The sequence below is a fragment of the Grampus griseus genome, assembly GCF_964374135.1.
Source record: "Grampus griseus genome assembly, chromosome: 16".
Taxonomy (NCBI): Eukaryota; Metazoa; Chordata; class Mammalia; order Artiodactyla; family Delphinidae; genus Grampus; species Grampus griseus.
Genome location: NC_139010.1, coordinates 52,596,310 through 52,621,182, shown reverse-complemented (window position 1 = coordinate 52,621,182; position 24,873 = coordinate 52,596,310). Strand labels below are relative to the sequence as shown.

Genomic DNA, 24,873 nt, shown 5'->3' with positions numbered 1-24,873 from the left:
GTCACCTCACACCAGTCAGAATGGCCATCATCAAAAATCTACAGACAACAAATGCTGGAGAGGGTGTGGAGAAAAGGGAACCCTCTGGCACTGTTGGTGGGAATGTAAATTGATACAGCCACTATGGAGAACAGCATGGAGGGTCCTTAAAAAACTAAAAATAGAACTACCATATGACCCAGCAATCCCACTACTGGGCATATACCCTGAGAAAACCATAATTCAAAAAGATACATGTACCACAATGTTCACTGCAGCTCTATTTACAATAGCCAGGACATGGAAGCAACCTAGGTGTCCATCGACAGATGAATGGATAAAGATGTGGCACATATATACAATGGAATATTACTCAGTCATAAAAAGAAACGAAATTGAGTTATTTGTAGTGAGGTGGATGGACCTGGAGTCTGTCATACAGAGTGAAGTAAGTCAGAAAGAGAAAAACAAATACCATATGCTAACACATATATATGGAATCTAAAAAAAAAGAAAAAAAATGGTTCTGAAGGACCTAGGGGCAGGACAGGAATAAAGACGCAGACATAGAGAATGGACTTGAGGACATGGGGAGGGGGAAGGGTAAGCTGGGACGAAGTGAGAGAGTGGCATGGACATATATACACTACCAAATGTAAAGAGATAGCTAGCGGGAAGCAACCACATAGCACAGGGAGATCAGCTTGGTGCTTTGTGTCCACCTAGAGGGGTGGGATAGGGAGGGTGGGAGGGAGACACAAGAGGGAGGAGATATGGGGATATATGTATACGTATAGCTGATTCACTTTGTTATATAGCAGAGACTAACACACCATTGTAAAGCAATTATACTCCAATAAAGATGCTAAAAAAAATTAATTTCTTTTCTTAAGTTAAAAATGTTTTAAATTCATTTATTTATTTATTTTTATTTTTTTGAATACATACAAAATAGAAAAGGTAGAAAACAGTATGCAGAGAATAGTCCCTTTCCCCTTCAGCCCCTAGAACCCCACCCAGTCCCACTCCCACCTCTGAGAGATGATTGTTACCGTTTCTAAACACTTTCAGAGGTTTTTTATTATCCATGTTGAGGCATTTATGCATACATATATGGGTATACGTTCATATGTATATCTTCCTCACCCACCATATGATAGACCGCTATATATGTTACTATGTGAAGTTAAATATTTATCTTGAAGATCATTCCCTCTCATTTTTCTTCGCCATGATTCTGCTGACCGCATCAATGGCAGAGAGCATCCTATCTCCTCCCTCTTCCAGATTCCTTCTCACAACCCATGGGTTTTGCATGTGGACATCTCTCTAGATGTGGCCACAGACAGAGTTTCTTTCTTAAACAACAATTTGAGATAATAAGAATATTTGTTACCTTATTAGCCAGTATCAATGAAGTCTTGAAAATATGCTTTAGTTGACTATTGATTTCCAGTATAGATATCACAGTGGGTGATAAAACTGTTTCCAGTGAACTGAGGAGGTCACTCTTAAGTACATTCTGGTTTTGAAAATAAACAAACAACTCTTTAAAAAGAATATTTTCACTTCCATAAGTCTGGCTGGTTAAATCATAATATCTTAAATACTGTGTTAACTAAACATATGCATATTAAAATCCTAAGTATCCATTCTCTATTCTGTATACCCTACAGAGCCTATTTATTACTAGAGTTTATATTCATCATAAATCACTTAATCCTGCATACAGTAATTACAAAAATTGTTGCTTGATGTACAATAGATTTTTAACAGTCTACTGCAACAGAAGTCAAGAATTCAGATGAGGGGAAAGTGACAGTCATTTGATAAGATTTCAGCATTGCAAACAAAGGAAGCAAAAAAAAACACCTACAACTATATTTTAACAAAATAAATTTCAAACAAGTTTAGATTACTAAGTCAAAAATGCTGAAACCAAATAGTCTTCAAAAGTAGGCTTTGGGCTGGAGGTATTTAAATTTGAAGACCTGGCGAGTTGTATCCTATTGTATCAAAAGAACTTGTCAAGGTTCTTGTTCTTGTCAAGTTACATAGAAAAGTTGAGAAAGTACTGTAGATTGGGAATTTTTATAAAAAGAAGAAAAGAATTCAGAACAAAGCTCCTTTTACTAGGGCAAGCATGAGGAACTATAACAGAAATAATTAGTAAATACTTCAAAGGGTACTGGTTTTCTTTTGAAAGAAGAGCAAGCATACTAATTTCAACTCATTCTGTGGGAGCAGCAATCATCTCTTCAGACTCAAGCTTGCTTATAGCTTGATAGGAAGTCATCAATAAATACAGACTACCATTTAGCAAATGAATCAATTTCCAAAAAGTTGGTACCAACAGAGTATCTTTTAACTTTTTTAAATTTGGGTGACTGAAGAAATCTACCAAATGTCATAAGCACTGAATTTAGGCAGTGTCAGTGAACATTTGAACTTGGAAAATGTTCAACAAATATCGTTAAACTCAAAAAGGGAGGCAGCGAGCCTGTACAAAGAAAAAAAAGTGAGATGACTAAGAACTTCCTAGACAAATGATACAATTACAAAATAAAGGGTATATACAAATCAAGTATGGAAAAGGTAAACAACATTGTGTAATTAGATGGCTGGCTTCTATAGAATTATGAAAAACAGCCTCACAGATAAAGGCCAGAAGGGCTTGATCACACATATCTGACCCCACAAATTTTATATACGTTCTCCAAATTCTGTAAGTCATTTTTCTTGCACATTTTTCTGAATTTCTGTAGTTTTAAAATTAACTACCTAATATCTCCTGGTTGGGTCAGAGTAACATTAGCATGACTATTCCAGGACCCTTGAGAAAAAGATGAATGACCAATTTCTGAGCCAGCTAACAAGTCATGGGTCCCTTGAATTCACGTGAAGCTAAACCTACTATTTCTAGTTATTAAAAGGCTTACTAACTCCTACTCTTTATGTTACAGGACGTAAGTGAAAGAAGTTTCAAAAGTTATATATATACGTTTGGAAATTAATCTTTCTGGGAGAAAAAAACAGTGAAGAGATTTGCCTTTAAAAATATAAACCTACTCTCTTAAAGTGATATGTTTACCATTGTGTCTAGTAAAGCTTAAGATGAAAGAATAGCCGTTAACATTGGTTTTGAAGACTTATCAAATGTAACCCTTCAAAAATAAGAGATTTACTAACAATCAATTTCTGAAGTACAGTTTTACTTTCTGCTGCTAATGATTGTTCTTTTAATATCATAATAGAAATCTGAGAAACAAGTGTAGACACATTTTCTGGAATAGATGTGAGAGATCCAAGTGCTGTTGTAGTAATCGTGTCTAATGCAGAGACACTGGAAGACAGCAGGTTACCTATACCAAAAAAAAAAGAAGATTTAAACTCGGCAATAAATATATTTAAATACAAATACAACGTTCAAAGAGGTTGGAAAAATTATATCCTTGTTGTGGAAATTTGTAATAACAAATAAGCTTAAAATAATTGGCTCACTACATAAGCATGGAATTATTGTAAATATAAATTAAATACGTTCCTGCAGTACTCAGTAAGCACTTGGCACATCTGTAGATGTATCAGACCCAAAACTGTAACTCAGTGTAAATCAAGAGTTAGAATATTCTAAAAACTAATCTCTAATTGAAGGTAATACACAGTATTACTGCAGATAAAAGAGGTTAAAGAAGAGAAACTAGAAATCAATAAACAAAATTTTTAGTGGTTAGCTTAGAGTGACTAGATCTAGGTGATTTTTACAATTTTTTACATTTCTGCATCTTCCAACTTTTCTATAGTGAAGACAATACTTTAATAATAAACAAATGGGGGACTTCCCTGGTGGCGCAGTGGTTAAGAATCCGCCTGCTAATGCAGGGAACACAGGTTCGAGCCCTGGTCTGGGAAGATCCCACATGCCAGGGAGCAACTCAGCCTGTGCACCACAACTACTGAGCCTGCACTCTAGAGCCCGCGAGCCACAACTACTGAGCCCGTGTGCCACAACTACTGAAGCCCAGGAGCCTAGGGCCCATGCTCCACAATAAGAAAAGCCATCGCAATGAGAAGCCCACACGCAGCAATGAAGAGTAGCCTCGGCTCGCCGCAACTAGAGAAAGCCTGTGCGCAGCAATGAAGACCCAACGTAGCCATACATACATACATACATACATAAATTTAAAATAATAATAAACGAATGGATACTTACTTTCCTAAATGAAGATAACAACAATGGTTATGGTTAAAAATAATACCCATATATTCTGACAATATAGCAAACATTCAAAATACACATTCTCAAAAGAAAAAAAAAGTTGGAGAATGTTTATGCACAGAAAATTTCAATAAGGAAGCCCAAGATATGTAACAAGGTATGTAATGAGTTTTATAGAAAAAACTCAACTAACATTTGTTTTAATTCAAAGGCATTAATCCCTAGTCTGAATAGATAGTGTGCATTGGAGGGGACTACTGACACTGTCACCTGAGTTTTTATGATATTTAATTATCAGTTTTGAAATTAGTCTCACACTAAACACACAAAGATTAGAATTAGAAATGCCTGAACTTACCAAACAAGGTTTTATGAACTTCTAGCATGGCCTTTTGTTTTGTGCTGCCATCCTTAATTAATTCTTCCATACTATCAAACAGACTATTCAGGTTTTTGCCAAAAATATCCTGAGCTTCTGCATTGTGCTGATCAACTGCCTTCTTACGATCCAGTTTAGAATGGAGACCAGATACATCTTTTGTAGTTTCTTCAACTGTGTTAAGCAACTATATATGATTTTTAAAAATAAGTGTTGATAAGATGGATATGACAAAAGCAGTCTAATGAAAATATCTGTGCTTCATAAGGATTTTTCCTGATAAGAACTAGTAAATTTTATATATTGTACCAGAAGAAAATTTTAAACTTATGCTAATTTATCCAGGAATGTTTATTTCCCCTCCCCTAGCCATCTAGACAAGGAAAACTGATTTTGCCAATCTATTTTAGTAATTATGCTCCCTCACAAATTTTTTCCCCCATTATATGTTACTAATTCCTAGGAAAATTACACCTAATAAAAAATTGAATACTCATTAGAAGATACTAAATTCTTGAAGACTGATTAATCTCAACCATGACCACAGGTAAAGCATTACAACACCATTATTCTAAACATCCACAAAGTATATTAAAGTCATGTTCTATTTTCAAAACTTTAGGAATAGTTTTTTCTTAAATTAGCATCTCTAGTGAAGCAAATTTAGACGAAATAGTAACATAATGTTTCTTAAATGGATGGAAGTATCATTTGGGGTGAATAAATAGAATTTCACAATTAACGCTTAAGCTAAGAGTTACTCCTACCCATTCTTTAATTTCTTTAATGCAAGTACAAATTAAAACAAAGGACAAACCCTGCTGGCAGTATCATGAAGTTTCTCCTCAGTACTTTCCAAAGCTGACGTGAAATATTCTTCTTCAACAAGCTGTAATTTCGTTTCTTGTAAATGTCTTTGAGTGGTTTCAAGTTCCTGTGTCTTATTTTGCAGGTCAGATTTACACTGGTCAAGTTCATTTTTATTATCCGTAAACAATTCTGTAACCTATAACACATTAAACATTTTTTTTGAAGAATTAAAAAACGCAGAACTGGTTGTTGAGATACCTGGCTAGTTCGTAATATAATATTAGAAGAACCAAACAAATTATTTCCATGTAAAAGTTGTAACAAGTTACCAGGTACGTTAGAACATTTTATATGGCATCTGGTTTCTTCCTATAAATTCATTAAAAACAAGTAACAGGGTAGTTCCCTGGTGGTCCAGTGGTTAGGACTCTGCGCTTCCAGTGCAGGGGGCACAGGTTTGATCCCTGGTTAGGGAACTAAGATCCCACAAGCCATGCAACAAACAAACAAACAAAAAACAAGTAATAGGTCTAATGGAGTGGTGTTAATTCTTCAGATTCCTTCCAACACTGCCAGTGTGAGGGTGGCACTGAAGGGTCAGGTCTTTCTACCTTAGTTATTTAACATCTGGTTTCTCCCAACATCTGCATTTCCTCAGCTGATAAACATGTTGATGAAAATGTCTCAGCATTCACTATTTAGCTTTAACATTAAATTGTACAATTCAGTTAATTTCTTAAAATGTTGCATTAATATAAGTGTCAAAATAGTCAGCTTCTTCATTATCATTGATGATAGTAAAAATATTGTGATACAACTTACTTTTAGTTTAAAGGTCAGCAAGAAAAAAAATCTTAAAGAAAAAATATCAGGTCCCTCACCTTCTGAAATTGTCCTTTAATATTTGCTTTTTGCATGACATTCAATACAGTTTTGAATGCTTACCCTACTTAGCTCTTCCTCAACAGCAGCAATTTTTTCAAGCAATTCTACAATTTGTTCTTCTTGAACAGTTAGTTTTCCACTCATGGCTCTAAAATAAAATTTAAAAGGAGTTTGACAGTTAATATTCTTTCCTAATTCTTATAAAATTTATTCTAACACAATTGAGGCAGTTACATATAATCTCTACCATTTATCACTATCATGACAATGATGCCTAAGTGTCAAGAGATAGATACTAAGTGCAGAAAACAAATGTATTCTTTGTCCTTGGTTTAGAAATAGACTTTTTCTTGTTTTCTCCATTTTGAAACTGAGAATCCCTACCTATGAGGGGGAAAAAACATGTGTGTATATATAATTTGAGAAGCTACAAAGATGACAGAAGATTATAACCCACATAAAAAAAGTAGAGGTGGGACATACAGCTAGGTGTCTGTCAGGAATCAGGAATATGAAGTATAAACAAGACACACAGAATCCAGGAGAGGCTTGTGATGTGAAGGCATCAAGTGTCACAGGAGGAAGGGGTGAGATAAGGGGCGAAAACCTGGGAAACTAAAGTATGTATATAGAGCAATTACACTCCCCTGCTCCCAGCACCCATACCCCAATACACACCCCACTGTCACATACCACTGTCACACCACCACAAAAGTCCTCATGAGATAAACGATTATTCTCTAAAGCACAGTTCCTCAGCCTTAGCACTACTGACATTTTGGACCAGACAATTCTGGTCTGCTTTAACGGGGCTCTCTGATTTTTTGAGCATTAGCAAGTTTCAGAAGTCAGTGCTATCTTTTGCCTTCTTCTAGTTCCCTCGTAACTACCAATCATTTTCTATTCCGCACTGTGCTTAAATGGCAAAGAATTTTAAGAATGTAGATTTCCTCAAATTATTAGCTAGAGATATTGTTAATTAAAGGAAAAGACAGAACTGAAGTATAAGAGGAGAGTTAATTCTAACAGTCTTTTGATAACTATATTAGTTCCTTATTGGAAATAGCTCTTTAAAGTAGAATGGGATATTTGAAATGCTTTTCCTATACTGAATATACAAGAGGGATGCAACATTGTTATTTAATGAATTATATAGTTTTGATAAATAATTTTTAATTGAAGTATTATTGACTTACAATATTATATTAGTTTCAGGTGTACAACATAGTGATTTGATATTTTTATACATCACAAAATGGTCACCACAATAAGTCTAGTTACCATCTGTCATCATGTAAAATTATTACAATATTATTGACTATATTCCCTATGCTTTACATTACATCCCTGTGACTGACTTATATAACTGGAATTTTGTACCCCTTAATCCCCTTCACCTCTTTTGCCCACTCCCTCACCACCCTCCTCACTAGGAACCACCAATTTGTCCTCTGTATCTATGAGTCTGCTTCTGTTTTATTACGTTTGTTCATTTGTTTGGTTTTTTTAGGTTCAACATATAAGTGAAATCATAAATTTGTTTGTATCTGACTCATTTCACTTAGCATAATACCCTCTAGATCTATCCATGTTGACATTAATGGCAAGATTTCATTCTTTTTCATGGCTGTGTAGTATTTCATTATTTATGTATCACACCTTCTTTATTCATCTGTCAATGGACACTTAGGTTGGTTCCACATCTTAACTATTATAAATGGTGCTGCAATGAACATATGGGAACATATATCTTTTCAAATTAGTATACTACCTCTCCCAGGCTTAAAGGCATGGATGGCCTTGTATAGACACATCCCCTGTGCAGACAGTATGTGCTGGCTGGCTATGGCAGGCCAGCTGAGTGGGCAGAGGCTGGAGGGAATGATATAGTTTTGATATAGTTTTAAAAGGTCTATTAAACTTGGGATAAATGTTTAAATGTTGGCTGTAGCTTTTGTGATCTTTCTCTGACTTATGGTATAATAATTCTAAGAGCTTTTTCAGAATTAACTTTATTTCAGATCATGCCTCATGCCTATTATGAGTAAACACTGTCCTTAAAATAATGGGATGGACAAACTAAAGTCATTTCTTAATCTAAACTCCATCAAAGAGATGAACAGAAGATAAGAAAATTAAGTCTGCAGTGTCCAATGTTTGACTACTAACAGCAAAAGATACCATATTAGCAAATCAAGAGACAAAACCACTTGTAGATATCCACTGGTTGCCTACTAAGCACCTATTTCCAGCATCCAGATTTACTCTGGGGAATTACTCTCCCCTGACTGCACAGCAGCCAACCTGTATGGGGGGTGGGTGGGGGGCCTAATCCATTCCTAAATCCAGGGAATAAGCCTGACTGGCTCAAGACAATCAGGGAAATTCAACTCCTTTGCCTTTGTATTGGTCATACAAGGACATAACTGAGGACTAAACTAATCAACAAGTGATGTTCCCCTGGCCAGTTTTGATGGTTAAAGGACAGGCAGCTTCTCATCCACATGAGACATGAATGAGAGAAGGTAGCTGTTCTGCTGCTGACCATCTTCCCTGATGAACAGCTAGCCCTAGAAGAAAGTTACCACTCAGGACAGGAAACAGGATCCTTGAGTTACTGGACTAAATATCCTTGCTGTTTTAAGTCAGTTTAAGTTGGGTTTTCTAGCATTCTGATACCAAACTTAAAATATAAAATGTTTTTATTGAATAAGATATAACATATAAAAAATATTAAAATGATAGAAATAGGGACACCTGTAAAGTGAACACTTGAAAAAAAATAATGCAGCACTAGTGTGTATGGTAGAGGAGTATATCTGAAAACCAGAGAAACAGAAAAAAGAAAACATTTTAAAATATCAAGTTTAAGAATTAAGTGCAAATTTACAAAAGATTTTTGTAAAAATGTTTTTGCCAACTGGGTATGGGCCATGAAAGGAACAAACAAAACTAAAGTCACATAGGAAGAATGAAAGGAGAATTATTGTTTAATACCCTACAATACACAATATAAATTTGAGCATTTGTAAAACTAACATATGAACAACAATCAGGAGGATATAGCACATTATGGTAATTGAAAATAAATGGAAAAAATGAGTTTATTAAATGATTTATATACCATTAATTAGAATGATCATGTAATATAACATCTATAAAAGAGTAAAAGGTTATATTAAAATGCTTTTGGTTATTATCAAAAATGCCCTGTGAAAGTCACCCTCCTTAGTATCAAGGATAAACGCATTCAGGAATTTTCAAGTTATAATCCTTAGCATCCCACTTGCCTTCTGCCTCTGTTATTATTGTTGTTTCTACATAAAGCTTCAGTGGAAACTTTCCTTGAAACAAACTACTCCAGGGTTAAAAAGTGAACAGAGGGACTTCCCTGGTGGTCTAGTGGTTAAGAATCCACCTTTCAATGCAGGGGATGCGGGTTCGAGCCCTGGTCAGGGAACTAAGATCCCACATGCTGCGGGGCAACTAAGCCCGCATGCCACAACTACTGAGCCTGTGTGCCACAACTAGAGAGAAGCCCATGTGCCACAACTAAGATCCTGCATGCCGCAACAAAGACCCGACGCAGCCAAATAAATAAATAAATATTAAAAAAAAAAAAAGTGAACAGATTAGTGGTTGCCAGGGGTTAGGGATCATTGGGGAAGAAGGGTTAATGAATATGACTACAGAGGGGTAGCAAGAGCAAGATGTTTGTAATGATAGGATAAATCTGCATCTTAACTGTAGAACTATAGCAAATCTACAAATGCAATAAAATGAGGTAGAATTATACACACACATTGTACTAGTGTCAATTTCCCAGTTTTGATACTGTACAAACAGTTACTTAAGATGTGGGAAACTGGGTGAAAAATACATAGGACCTCTGTACTCTTCTTACAACTTCATATGAATCTATCATTATCTAAAAATAAAGTTACATAAAAAGAGTTTTAAACTGTTTCATAACTATTTGTTAATGTCAAAATGAAAAGAAGCATCTATAGAAGGCACTTCAAACAGCCTATTACCAGAAAATGCTTACTCTTAGAAATTAATTCCCATAGCCAAGGGCTTACCTGAAATTTTCTTCAGAAATGTACACTCCATTTTTTTCACGGGCTGCAGCAAGATCTCGTTTCAGACGCTCTATCTCTTCTGTATACTCCTATGCAAGAAGAATGTCATGTCAATGTAACACTTCAGTTTGGGGAAGATATGCAATAAATAAAACAAAGTTAGCCCTCCTATGTTTTTTAAAGCATAAAAATGTATGATAAAAAGTCATAACCATACTTTTCATTCAATATTAATCTGTTTAGAATAAAGTGTTTCAACAGCTTCCAAAACTCCTTTAAATGCACTCATTATAAAAATACAGGCTTCTGAAGAAAAAACACAACCTCCAGTACCCAGGTTGGTCTCTAAATAGCATCTCACATTAAAAGGAACCAGGATTTCTTAGAGAAGCGTCTGACTCTAGGACTGGGGCAAGAAACATTCAGGATGAACCTACAACATCTTGTCAAACAAAATAGGAAGAAAGCCAAAGAAGCCTAGGCTAGTGAAAAGGACTCAAGAACCCACTTAAGAGGTACCCACTGACCAAAGACGGGACAGTTTGAACATCAGTGAGGATATTATAACTACAATTGTAGTTAGTATAACTACAATTGGTAAGCACAAATATTTTAAGTCCATGAGTTTATAATGATGTTAAGAAAGCTGGGAAACCAACTCATTACTCTCAAAACTGTCAAAGGAAATGAATCAAGCATTTGTCCTGCCTTTCCTATAAGAATTATACCCTTGGGTAGCTGAGGGAAAGTTCCTCCTTATGGAGGTAGTCCAGCAATCAACTAAGAAAGAATAATTGAATTAGAAAATTATCATTTTGCGATCGTTAAAGAACTAATGGATCAAGTCACTTGAATGTAATCAATTCCCCTCAAAAAGAGAAAGAACCACGTTCTGTGCTTCCTAGTGGGAGAACATACCACCACCTATGAACTAGTTTGGCCAAAAATATATAAATAAATAAAACCTGAATCTATCAAGCCTCAAAATCCAACTACCAATTTATAGAAAATATGAAGAATAGAACATGTCAAGATAGTACAGGAAACTTCTACAGGACAATAATACAGATACTTCCACAAATACATTATATGAGGGAAAGTAGATGGAAGAAGAACCAATGTATTGAAACCTAAAGATAGATCAAAAAGTTGCAAAGGGTAAACCTTAATTAGATCCTAAAACAAACTATTAAAAATATACACTGAAACAATTGAAATTTTTAAAATGACTGAATATTTTATCATCTTAAAGAATTACTGTTAAATATTTTAGATTTAATAATAACATTAGGGTTCAAAAATTCAAGTGTCTAAATAAAATTAATGCTTATAAAAGAGCCTGGCATTTTTATAACAATGAATATAAAATCATTGTAGTTTTCCTCAGGTCCTGACAATTTTGAGGCTCTTTATGAAAAAAGAGGTTTTCTCAAATAAACTTCCTTTAAACTGATTCCAAGAGGTATTACACTGCTGTACACCTGAAATTAACACAACATTGTAAATCAACTATACTCCAATAAAAATCTTTTTTAAAAAGCTACAGTAATTAAAACTGTATATTAGTGGACGGACAGACATAAATCAATGGAACAGAATAGAAAGCCCAGACATGTGCCCACACAAATATATCCAACTGATTTTTCACAATGGTGCAAAATCAGTTTAATGGAGAAAACATAGCTTTTTCAACAAAGAATGCTAAAGCCATCCAGACACCCCACAGGTGAAAAAAATGTACCTTGATCTAAGTCTTATGCCTTATACAAAAATCAACTCAAAATGGATCATGAAATTAAATGTGAGATGTAGAAATACAAAACCTTCATTTAAAAAAAAAAAAAGGAAAAAATCTTCAGGATCTAGAGGTAGGCAAAGAGTTCTTGCAATTGACACCAAAAACACAACGCATAAAAGAAAAAAATTGACAAGTTAGACCACATCGAAATTATAAACACTTGCTCTGCAAAAGCCCATAAGAAGAGGATGAGAAGAAAAGTACAGCCTGGGGGATAATAATTGCAAACCATGTTTGTGACAAAGGACTAGTATGTAGAATATATTAAAAACTTTCAAACCACCACCACCACAACAAATAATCCAATTAGAAAATGGGCCTAAAAACATGAACAGACATTTTACCAAAGAGGGTAACAAACAGCAAATAAGGACATGAAAAGACATTCAACATCATTAGCCAGTACAGAAATGTAAGTTAAAACCACAGTGAGATATTATTTATTACCTACCATACTCATCAGAATGATTAAAATAAAAAATAGTTACAACACCAAATGCTGGTAAGGATGTGGAGAAACTAGATGACTCATACATTGCTAGTGGGAATGTAAAATGGTATAGCCGCTCTGGAAAACAGCTTGGCAGTTCCTTAAAAACTTATCATTCAATTACCATACAACACAACAATTATACTCTTGGGCAATCATCCCAGAAAAATGAAAATTTATGTGTACACAAATTACTGTAAACAAATGATCAAAGCAGTTTTATTTATAATTGTGAAAAATTGAAATCAGCCCATATGTCTTTCAACAGGTGAATCTGACAACAAACTGTATGTATGGTATACACATACCATGGAATATTCCTCAGCACTAAAAAGGAAAATCTATTGATATGCACAAGTCAGGTGAACCTCCAGGGAATTATGCTGAGTGAAAAAAAGGCAATCCCAAAAGTTTGCATACTATATGATTCCATTCAATAACACTTTTGAAATGGCAAAGGTTTAGAAATAGAGTACAGATAGTGGATAGCAGAGATTAGCGAGGGGAGGTGAAAGTGGGAAGGAAAAGATTATAAAAGGGCAATGAGGAATCCTTATTATGACGGAACTGTTCAGTATCTTTACTGTGGTGGTGGCTCCATGAACCTACACATGTGACAAAATTGTATAGCATTAACTAAACACACACACGTGAATACAAGGAAAATTGGGGAATGAGATCAGTGAGTTGTTATTAAAGTCAATATCCCTATGGTGATTTTTTACTATATTGTTTGATAAAATGTACAAAGGATCTCTCTGTATTATTTCTTCCAACTGCATGTGAATCTACAGTTACCTCAATAAAATCTTCAATTAAAAAAAAAAAAACTATTACCAAGAAAAGGAAAAGACAAGCCAGACTGGGAGGAAATATTTACAAATAATCTCATAAAGGGCTTGTATCAAGAAGATATGAACAACTCTTTACAACTTAATAAAAAGACAACCCAATTAAAAATTGGGCAAAGGATTTAGTAGACATTTTACATAAAAGATATACAAATGCATAATAAACATGTGAAGATGCTCAATATCTTGCATTAATGAATAAGATGCTTATTCATTAGGGAACTGCTAATTAAAACTTCCTTGAAGCACCATTATATACTTAAATTTTGCTGACTTGATAGAGCTGGTAAAGTCAACATATTAGCATTAGAAAAAACATTTTAACACATAGGGTATTTAGTTCAAATCATTAGATGAAAAGCCTTACCATAGGCAATTTAATAAATTTTTTTAACAATTATCTATTTCAGCTCCTCATTTTCACATTTGTCAAACAAGATTACATTACTCCACAAAAATTCACAAATACCTTAATCAGAGCTTTTTTGGTGAGTTTCTGGTTAACTTCAGGCTTATTGAGTATGTTCTTTGCTCTGTGAGCATATTCCAATGTACTCAGAGTTTCCTGTGATGAAAAGAAAAGGCCAATTACCGAAAATACTAATTTTCAACAAGAGAAGCCACCGCAATGAGAAGCCCACGCACCGCAACAAAGAGGAGTCCCGGCTCACCGCAACTAGAGAAAGCCCGCGTGCCAGCAACGAAGACCCAACGCAGCCAAAAATAAATAAATAAAATTAATTAATTAATTTAAAAAAATGTTTAGACTTAGATTTTGGTGATAGTTGCACAGCTCTGTGAATACAGTAAAATCACTGAATTATATACTTTTAATGGGTGAATTTTATGGTATGTGAATTATATCCCAATAAAGATATTTTTTTAAATGAAAGGGGAGTTAGAGACCTTATAAAAGCTTTTCCTAATTCCATTTAAAGCACATAACCCAATATAAGATTTTACCATCTTTGTTGCTTCTCTTGGTTTTCCTACCTGTTCCCACACATCCAACCCCATCTTCAGTGCTCTCTAAGCAGCCTCTAAAACAGCAGCATTCACTTAACCCACTTCTAGGTCCTCAATTAGACCATCCACTGCTAATGACCACAGCAATTTTCTTTGAAGACTGTGTGGAAAAATGCAATTAAGTAACTAGTTTGGTTTTTTTTTAATTGGGGTATAATTGCTTTACAAAGTTGTGTTAGTTTCTGCTGTACAGCAAAGTGAATCAGCTATATGTATACATATATCCCCGCTTTTTTGGATTTCCTTCCCATTTAGGTCACCAGAGAGCACTGAGTAGAGTTCCCTGTGCCATACAGTAGGTTCTCATTAGTTATCTATTTTATACACAGTAGTGTATATATGTCAATCCCAATCTCCAAATTCATCCTACCCACCCCTCTGAAGTAACTATTTATTTTATTTTTTTTTTTTTAATTTTTGGCTGCATTGTGTCTTTGTTGCTGCGTGCGGGCTTTCTCTAGTTGCGGCAAGCGGGGGTTACTCTTCATTGCAGTGTGTGAGCTTCTCATTGCGGTGGCTTCTCTTGTTGCGGGGCACGGGTTCTAGGGTGCGCAGGCTTCATTAGTTGTGGCACGCAGGCTCAGTAGTTGTGGCTCACAGGCTGTAGAGCACAGGCTCAGTAGTTGTGGCACATAGGCTTAGTTGGTCCGCGACATATGGGATCTTCCCAGACCAGGGCTCGAACCCATGTCCCCTGCATTGGCAGGCGGATTCTTAACCACCATGCCCAGGAAGTCCCAGTAAGTAGTTTTTTAAGATTAAAAATTGCCAGAAAGGAGAAAGACAATTTTTCCAGTGGTGTCCTCCTCTACATGTCCACATGCAATGCTCAGATTCTTTTTACTGTAGTATAGAATGAATGAAGCCAATTGATGAACTTTAAAAATATGTGATATTAAATAAGAATTATAGCTACTACACTTCCGGATACCTTTCAAAGAGCTTACCTCAAGATTGAGAGATGCAGGAGAAACTGTTGCAATTATAGATGTTTTTGTACGTCCCCCAAGAGAGTCCTGGAGGATTCTAGTTAGTTTAGATTCTCGATAAGGAACATGAGGTGTTCTTTCTACAAGAGCAGTAATAACCCTTCCCAAAGTCAACAGGGATTGATTGATATTTCCAGCTTCCCGAGCTCTCTTGTCAACTGCTCCAGAACGTCCAATGTTTTCACTTCCTGCAAGATCAACCTTAAATTTAAAAAATAAAAGTGAGTTCTCAGTCTATTGGATTTGGAATAGAAGACTTTCATTCTCGTATTGTACATAAATATATTAAATAGCCAGTAATTTTTCTATAATTAACAATCCACTACAAACCTAATAATCCAGTGACTACAAAAATATTGTCTATAAATACAAACCTTCAAGCTGCTTTATGAGGTGATAAAGAATGAAACATTGGAATAGAACTACCATCTGACCTAGCAATCCCACTTCTGGGTATGTATCCAAAGGAAATGAAATCACTATCTCAAAGAAATATCAGCACTCCCACGTTCATTGCATTATTCACAATAACCAAGGTATGAAACAGCCTTAGTACCCATTGATGAATGAACAGATAAAGAAGATGTGATGTGATACACACATACACACTTGAATATTATTCAGCCATGAGAAAGGATATCCTGCCACACTGTACATTTTAAATACTTAATTTTATTTGGCAATTATGCCTCAATAAAACTAGAAAAAAAAAACAGAAAGAATGAAACAGTGGTTATTAATGTTGATGCTTACCAAGTTCAACTTTCCAATTTTAACAAGCTCCTCTCCATCAGTTGTAGTTTCCTTCATATGTATGGTAACAGAGAAAACTGAGTGGGAACGACTAGAAAACAAGACCAAGTTGCCCAGTCATTATACAAAACATTATTTGCTTTCTATAAAATATTGAAAACAGCAAAGAAAGATCTAAATCCACCAGGGTAGAAAAAGATAGTATCAGAGAAGATACCAATAAGATTTTGGAAGACAGTGGATGAATAGAATGCTAGGTTTTTGTTTTCTTCTACCTGCCCCCCGCAGGGGAGATCCCAAAAGGGAAGGCTTGCAATCGATCTTTCTATTTATAAGAACCACTTGAGGGGCTTCCATGGTGGCGCAGTGGTTAAGAATCCGCCTGCCAGTGCAGGGGACACGGGTTTGAGCCCTGGTCCAGGAAGATTCCACATGCTGCAGAGCAACTAAGCCCATGCACCACAACTACTGAGCCTGCGCTCTAGAGCCCGAGAGCCACAACTACTGAGCCCACGCGCCTAGAGCCTGTGCTCCGCAGTAAGAGAAGCCCCTGCAATAAGAAGCCCGCACACCGCAACGAAGAGAGCCCCCCCCCGCAACTAGAGAAAAGCCCGCGCACAGCAATGAAGACCCAACGCAGCCAAAAATAAAAATTTTTTTTAAAAAAGAACCACTTGAAATATGTCATTACCATAAATTCAAACAGCACCAGGCAAGCCATCTGATTACTCCCCTTCAAAGCCAATTGTTCTAAAAGTACATTGCTCTGCTTTGAGAATGTCATCAGAGATAGGTAGCTCCTTCCACTGAACAGCAGAAATTAGTAAACAGCGTTTACCAAAACACTACAAGATAATCACTGCTAGACTATAAAGTTTTCCAAAGTCTGTCTTATGCTGTATATTGACATTCAACTTTTATCTGAGAGATATCAAAATCATACAGACAACCAAAGACATCATTCCTTTCTGCATCAATGACATTTGGTAAATGACATTATGTTTGTTAATGTCATTGATGGTTGGCATATGGTAATTTTTAATTTCCTCATTTGTACTTTTCACGTTACTTGGAAAATTTTACAATAAGTATCATTTTTACAAAATTATTTGAATTATTTTATATAACAGAAAGGAGGAAGGGCACATGGAAAAATATAAACTATAGATTTGAATTATAATATGCATCTCATATTCTCCTACCATAATTTACCCATTCCTAATTGAAGATTATGGAATTAATGCAATTAAACACAAAAGTCAACTCTGATTTTGGAAAAGTGAATTACATTTTCCTTCTCTTTATCACATACACTCATAAGAAGAGATCTTTATTGCAGTCTATGTACGAAAAAGGGAATCCTTAATTATTCAAATTTACAGAATAATAGGAATTTTATATTTCAGAGAAAAGTATTTAGAGAAAAGAAATTTTCTTAAGTTCATTCCTCCAAATTCTAAATAAAGTTATAAACCAATCATTTAATGAAAATGGAAATTTCATTCTATGATTGGTTTATAACTTAAGTTTTTAAATGGAAAGCTATTATAGGAAAATTTAATTAAAATTTTAATAGCATACATAATTCCATGATCTTAATTACTTTCATCTTATGCTATTTTTCTTCTTTCTTTAAATGCATACATATTTTTACAGAGTTGCAATTATAATCATTATAGCATATTGTAGAAATGTCCAACTATAAGAGAGCAAAGAAATGAGAGCCCTAAAAGTCATTTTGTAGCTCAGGGAAAATGATATTCAGATAAGTTTAACTACCTGAGGTAACATATTTAGTTAACTGCAGAACTGGAACTAAACACAAATATCTAACTCCTAATCCATAGCTCTTTCAATTACATTCTGATGTTTCCTTCAAAGACTAGCAGAAAAAAAATCACCTCTGACTTAGTGAACTGCATTTGGAGAGTTTGCGATGCATCCTATAAGGGGTTACTATCAAATATGCCCCTTTCTCCTCTTAAAAGCCAGTGTTAGTGACCATTTGTCTTCCTACATTAAAATGAAGCCATTTGGGGGAAAAAAAAAAAAATCACATTGCACAACCTAAATATATAAAATTTTTGTCATTTATACCTCAATAAAGCTGGAAAAAAATAAAATAAAGTCATTTGATTTTCCTCTAATCCTTACTCAAATCAGAGGTTTTCAAACTGTGTTCTCAGTATACTGAGAGGCTCCAGAAAAGTGCTCAGGGCAAACCTTCCTAAGGCTGAGGAGGTTAGCCTCTGAGCATCCTACTGCCAAATCAACTACAGCCGCCACATTTTAATCTGGGCTCCCATGTATAATTTCATTTGGGAAAAGAAATCTTCTCCTTTAAAAGACTTAATACTTCTGCTCAAGTTCAACTTGTCTTTGTTCTCTTTCAACATTCTCCCAACATTGGTGCTCTCCCTATAAATCTCAAGCCAATTACTAAGGCATGCAATCCAGCATACAATCTAGACGTGTGACTCACATACCTTAACTCACCCCACTGTGATTCCCCAAGTTCATAATTCTTCTTAAAAAGGAAATGGAGCGGTGGGGGAAACAATGGCTTTCTCACCTAGAGTAGGCATTCATCAAAGTTGCTGCAGTTGTCCTTTTTGCTGCCCCCTTCTCCAAAATTTGATAGACTTCATCCTTGTTGTGTACTGTAATTTCTTCTAAACCTTTGATTATCACTCCCCTCTGACAAAATATCAAAAAAGCATCCATTAGATTGGTTTTAATATATATATATATAGACTTCCCAAAGTATCACACATTAACATTTGGAGTCATTTCATTCTCAAAGACTGAAGTTACCTTGTTACGAGGATCATCAAACATCTGTAGTCTCTCAGAAACGTCAGAAGATGGATTAAGGAGATCAAAAAGCTCTTCATTATAGATTTCCAACAGTGACACTTTGACTGAAAATTCAGTACCATTATCAGTAAGTTTCTCAAAAATTTGATGAAGAGTACGTGGAATTATACCAGCCAAAGGATCCTGAAATTGTAACATTAATAAAGACTTTAAAGAATGCCATTTACTGCAATAGTTAAAACACATATAACAAGGGCCTCCTTTATAGTATATTTAAACATAAGTATGTCAAAACAGGTTTAAAAACAAAACAAAACTAACCTGTTGGAGAAGCCAAGCCATTTACAACAGTCTGTTTAATAGTAATTATTCTTCCTTACACCTTCCACAAATCTGTCATTCCTGTCAGCCACTTTATGCCTGAGCATTACACAGAAACCAATTGAACCAAGCTACTTATAAAGCCAATTTCAATAATCCTTTCCAAATTTTCTCATGAGAACATAACACCATCATTTTAATCAGAAGTGTTCATCTAACAGTATATTCTCTAATTCTGACTAACTTTATGATACTAACTCCTGCACTGCAAGGTTTTCCCCTTCAAGCCCTACTCACATTCTACTTTCCCACAATAGTCTGCTCCAACTATTCTCTCCGAAACAGACCCTTCTCTTAGCACTTAACTGTGCCATATGTATTGCTCCTCTCTCTCCCAATAAGAATGTATGTTTCTTAAACAAAAGCCATACCATATACTTTAATTTTACTGTAGTAGTAGTTTATCCTAAATTTGTGTTTGACATGGGTACTCTGATTTTTCCATTTCAAGACAGGCCTTCAACCAAGTTTTATCTGGATATACTTCAGCCACTTTAGAGACAGAAGTCTGTTATAAACAATAAATACCTCCTCCCAAGTATATTCTTCATTAGGTGACCTTTCACCTTCCATTGTAAAGGTTTTTCCAGTGCCAGTTTGGCCATATCTGTCAAAATTAACAAAAGTGTTAAACAAAAGAACGAATACACACATCTAAACCTTTTCATCAATTTGAAAAATAGTGTTTCACTCACGCAAAAATAGTGCAGTTATAGCCCATAATAACTTCATCCAGAATTGGACAAACGACACTTCGATAAACGTCAATTTGTTTAGTAGATGGTCCAAAAACCTATCCAAAAAAAAAAGGCATTTCTTAAAAAAAAAAAAAAACACTTCAGAATTACTTAATAATTTTGTTTTTAATATATTAACTTATTCAGCCCACTAGAAACCATTTGACAACTTAAAGGATTAACTGAAATTTGTAACTGTACACTAGAACCTACAGAAAATATGTGTACTAGGATAACTTTACATTAGTGAAGAATAAAGAAGTAGAAGCATTTTAGGAAGTAAGTACCATATCAAAAGTATATGTTTTCCTCGAGCTTTTGTCGGCCAATCCTCCAGTTCGTACACTAACTTCTTTCCGTATGTGATCACATTCTACTACAGAATGGGCATTAACTTTCCGCTCTGCCAAATTAAATGGTCTGTAAAAAGAAACACAGAAGGTTATTCATGAACTCTTAGTTATCTGGTTATTGATGACATTTTTGTTAATACCTCAGACAAGAACAATGTGAAGCTTTAACTACACTGTTGGTGATAGAGATTAAATGAGGAGTAAATGACACTGCTAAGGCAGACAGCAGAATTTTAAGGGTTTCAAATCCCAGAAATAAAATTAGTTTTTTAAAAAGTTTTGAAAGACATGTACAATTTTGACAGTTTCTTGGAGTAGATGCTAACAGAATTAACTTGTAAAAAATGCCAAACTTATTTTTTAGAATTCTATTTCCACTGTTCTTAGAATCCAGTCAAGTTAGGTTATGATGTAGTAGAAATAACATACCAGATTTGCGTTCAAAATATTAACCTGCCAGTGGATAAATGGCACAAAATAAAAAACAGATTAAAATAATGACTAATACGTTGAGTGCTTACTAGGTGCCAGGTACTCACTGTTCCAAGTTCCAAACTGTTCCAAGTTTGTCCTCACAGCACTGTGAGGTCTAGTGGGGAACAGTGACATAAAACAAGTGATTATAAGAGAGGTGATGTTTAGAAAGAGTACGTAAAAGGTAGGAACATACAGCAAAAGTTTAATGTGGCCTTAATTGGGACAGGGTGGGATAGGGGAGAGGCATGGGTGATGGGAAAGACTCCCTGTGAAGTAATCTAAGATAATAAATGCCTCCTTAGGCATTTCAGTAGAGTGAGGACTCTCCATCCAGTCTGCTTGGGCAATGTAGCCCATTGTGCCTGTCTTCTCATTTGAAAATTAAGGTTGGTAATAGTACCAACCTCACAGTGTAGGGAAAGAAATCCTGTTTAATTTGTTTCCCCAGTGTCTACTACTATGCTTAGCACACAGTAGGCATGCAAATATCTGTTATACTACACTGCTTAATAAATGTCATCCTAAGGGGAATGATGGGAAAGCTAAAAAGAACCATAGTCCACAGAATAGCATCCATAAGATACTGATATACTTAACGCACATCTGGTCCAAGGGGAAAGGTGTACTCTTGACCTGAGTTCATTTTTCCCATTCATTATCACATACTGTGACAGGAAACACCAAATAGGAAATTATCTTTCCCCTCATTACTAGACGAACCAAGTTGCTATTTATTTTAAGAAGGATACCTCAATGTCCTCTGGTATGCCCCACCCCCTAGCATGTTTGACCAGTCAGAAGACCAAATTTGTGATCCTGGGAAATTTAACTCAGTAACTTCCAAGTAATATCTGGTCATGCTGTCATTTGTCAAATGTACTGAAACCTACACAATGCACATAAGTCACAGTATGCAGTATTATTAAAAGTTCAACAAAATTAAGTCAAAACCAACTTGTACTGAGGTAGGACAAAAGTATCAAGTGGAATGAATTCCTCTCATATGGTTAAAGCTTTTCCAATTGGTCTAATCTCTTGCCTGGATGTGTGATTAAGTTACCAAATGAATACCATTCAAGCTGTCAGGGCAGAGTAGTAGAAATTCACACAAATCACACATTCCTAAGAGTTATCAAAGCTCCCAGAGAGAAGCTTAAGGGACTGTTGGCACTGCAATAAAGAGTGCTGCTAAGCAACTATTTTCCTATCCAGACTTCTTTAATTAGATATTGCAAGGTTTCTGCTGATGACACTAGCAAACCCATCAATTTTAGTTGGCCTCAATACAGTATATTAAAATTCAAACAACCAAAATGGTAAACAAAGACTGAGGATTTTAAAAAAAAAGTCGTGTCCAGCAGACTTTTTGAATGAATTGCTAAATCCATTCATTCATTCCATAAATATTCATAGAGTTGTTGTACAAGTAAAGAACATTGTAAAGATTGTATTCATTGTAACCAAGTAATGAAGTCATCTCTCTTCAAATTTTGCTGATCTCTTAGGCTACAATAAACTGTGCCAATTAAAAGTTTAAAACTGGGGGAAAAAGGCTTCCCTGGTGGCACAGTGGTTAAGAATCTGCCTCCCAATGCAAGAGACACACGTTTGAACCCTGGTCCAGGAAGATCCCACATGACACGGAGCAAATAAGCCCGTGCACCACAACTACTGAGCCTGCACTCTGGAGCCCGTGAGCCACAACTACTGAAGCCTGCATGCCTACAGTCCGTGCTCCACAAGAGAAGCCACCGCAATGAGAAGCCCGCACACCGCAATGAAGTGTAGACCCCGCTCACTGCAACTAGAGAAAGCCTGTGGGCGCAGCAGCAAAGACCCAACGCAGCCAAAAATAAATAAATTTAATAAATTAAAATAAAAAAAAAAAACGGGGGAAAAAATCAGAGAAGAGTATGTGACAGAAACCACACGTGGCCTGCAAAGCCTAAAATATTTACTATCTGGGCCCTTTACAGAAAAGATTTGACAACCTCCGAGGGCCTCATAAGTTGTTTATTTAGTAAAGTTTAAGGACATGTTTGCATTAGGAAGGCTATTTGAAAAAGAAAAGGCTAACTTGAAAAGAAAAACATCTCTTTATACTGAAGTTATTGTAAACATTAGACACAACCTAAGCACTTTTCATTAGTGATAAAGTAAAAGAAATCTCTTTTAAGTTAAGCCTTGAAATGTATGGAGATAATAAACATGAAATTCAGGATAATGTTTAACTCTTGGGGTAGAGAAAAGGGATGCGGAGGGATACGCTGGGACTCTAGATGTAATGATTGTTCTGTTTCTAATCTGGGTGATGGATACGCAGATGTCTGTTTCATTGTTCTCTATAACTTTTTATAGGTCTGACATATTCTGTAACTAACAATAAAAATGAAATTAAAGAAAATGAAGCCACACAGAAAAGGTAATACCACTTGACTTTACTAAACGATCAAAATCATCTAAAACTTTGCATTTGAATATAGGCTGTTTTTCTAATCTTCAAAACAAGTAACTATTAGCAGAAGCCCTAGAGTGCAACTAGAATGTAATTGGCTAGACTTAAGGTTACCACCAAATGTCTTCTCTGGCGCCTACTTTAGAAAGTTAGCTATTACCTTTGATATCTACAACTCAAGTCACCAAAGCTGTGTAGGCAATAACCTAAGAAAGTTTGTTAATACACTTTTTAAATAACCTTTTAATTTTAGAATACGTTTGGGTTTACAGAAAAGTTTCTGATAGTTGGTAGTTTTTAAAACAACAGCAGCAAAAACAGACATACAAAACACACAAATACCAGTAAACTATGGAGGGCCTCAAGTATCTTCAAGTATGTCCTTCCTCTCCTAGCTCATTTTAAAATTGGGAAGTGATATGGAAACCACTGGGAAATGTAGCAGAACTTAAGTTTTCTCCTTGATCTTAAAAACATAAACTCACTCTACAACTTAATTTTTAAATTTTAAATACAGTGATGTTTACTTGTTTAGTAGGGATTAAGGAAATACTGCATCTAGAATAAAGAGAAGAGGGGACTGATTACGTTTTTAGAGGTGATGGAGGGGATGGCAATCCCAACATAAGTGCTAAAACATCTGTAAAGTAGGTGTGCAGTCATCTCCAAACGGACCAACTGCAAGGAGTGACACCTAAATCTTTGTCGACAGTAGTTTTTTAAGAAAAGAACACATTTCACTAAAGAACGGCGACCAAATTCTCCTTCTGAATAGCAGTTTAAACTATAAACTCAGATATAAATTCCTTTCTTCTGAAAAATAAAGAAAAAAATACTAATTTACTCCTCACAGCAACCTGATGTCATTCTATCAAACAGAACGCAGATAACTATGAAACAGGAAGGTCTGGTCCCTTCAGAAATTGCAAACAAAAGCCCTCTCTCCTCGGACCGCGCAGGAAGGAGCCCTGCAGCAAAGCCCGGGGCTCGGAATCCTGCCAAGCTCGGCCTACCTGCATCTCACCACCACTTGGATGTTCTTCCCCTTCTCATCTTTCTTCTTCGCAGATGAATTCGGCTGAGACGCCATGACGGTCCCCTCCGAAAAATCAAGGCCTGGTCGCGGACTCGGGCGCCGTGGGGCGTGGAGCGGCTCGGCGGCCGGCGCGGACCCGGGTGCCCTCCTCCCCTGTCGGGTGCTGGCGTGGCCGGGGAAATCGCCCTCCACCAGGGACTGTGACTGGCCCCGGCGTCTGTCCTCCACCCGCCCGAGCCTTCGAATCACCAGCCTAGTATCCGCCCAAAGCCCAGGAAACCAAGCAACGACTCGGCGCCTCAATTTGAAAAAGGAGCCGAGTCTCCGGGCCAATTGCAGCGCAGGCGCGCAAGGCA

General features: G+C 35.9%; 1 protein-coding gene across 1 annotated transcript in view; it reads right to left on the bottom strand.

Annotated features, from left to right (window-relative positions):
* Nucleotides 1-24,571, bottom strand: part of KIF11 (kinesin family member 11) — a gene marked incomplete at both ends in the record, with an annotated part of 48,312 nt that extends 23,741 nt beyond the window's left edge. The window contains 15 exons of the mRNA XM_082673427.1: nucleotides 1,376-1,501; nucleotides 3,169-3,341; nucleotides 4,557-4,764; nucleotides 5,395-5,583; nucleotides 6,333-6,420; nucleotides 10,355-10,443; nucleotides 13,963-14,058; nucleotides 15,467-15,709; nucleotides 16,262-16,352; nucleotides 18,834-18,958; nucleotides 19,076-19,261; nucleotides 19,988-20,066; nucleotides 20,155-20,252; nucleotides 20,484-20,616; nucleotides 24,495-24,571. Of these exons, the coding sequence (XP_082529553.1) occupies nucleotides 1,376-1,501; nucleotides 3,169-3,341; nucleotides 4,557-4,764; nucleotides 5,395-5,583; nucleotides 6,333-6,420; nucleotides 10,355-10,443; nucleotides 13,963-14,058; nucleotides 15,467-15,709; nucleotides 16,262-16,352; nucleotides 18,834-18,958; nucleotides 19,076-19,261; nucleotides 19,988-20,066; nucleotides 20,155-20,252; nucleotides 20,484-20,616; nucleotides 24,495-24,571 (2,001 nt within the window). The remainder of the gene's footprint in view (nucleotides 1-1,375; nucleotides 1,502-3,168; nucleotides 3,342-4,556; nucleotides 4,765-5,394; nucleotides 5,584-6,332; nucleotides 6,421-10,354; nucleotides 10,444-13,962; nucleotides 14,059-15,466; nucleotides 15,710-16,261; nucleotides 16,353-18,833; nucleotides 18,959-19,075; nucleotides 19,262-19,987; nucleotides 20,067-20,154; nucleotides 20,253-20,483; nucleotides 20,617-24,494) is intronic.
* Nucleotides 24,572-24,873: the final 302 nt, after the last annotated feature.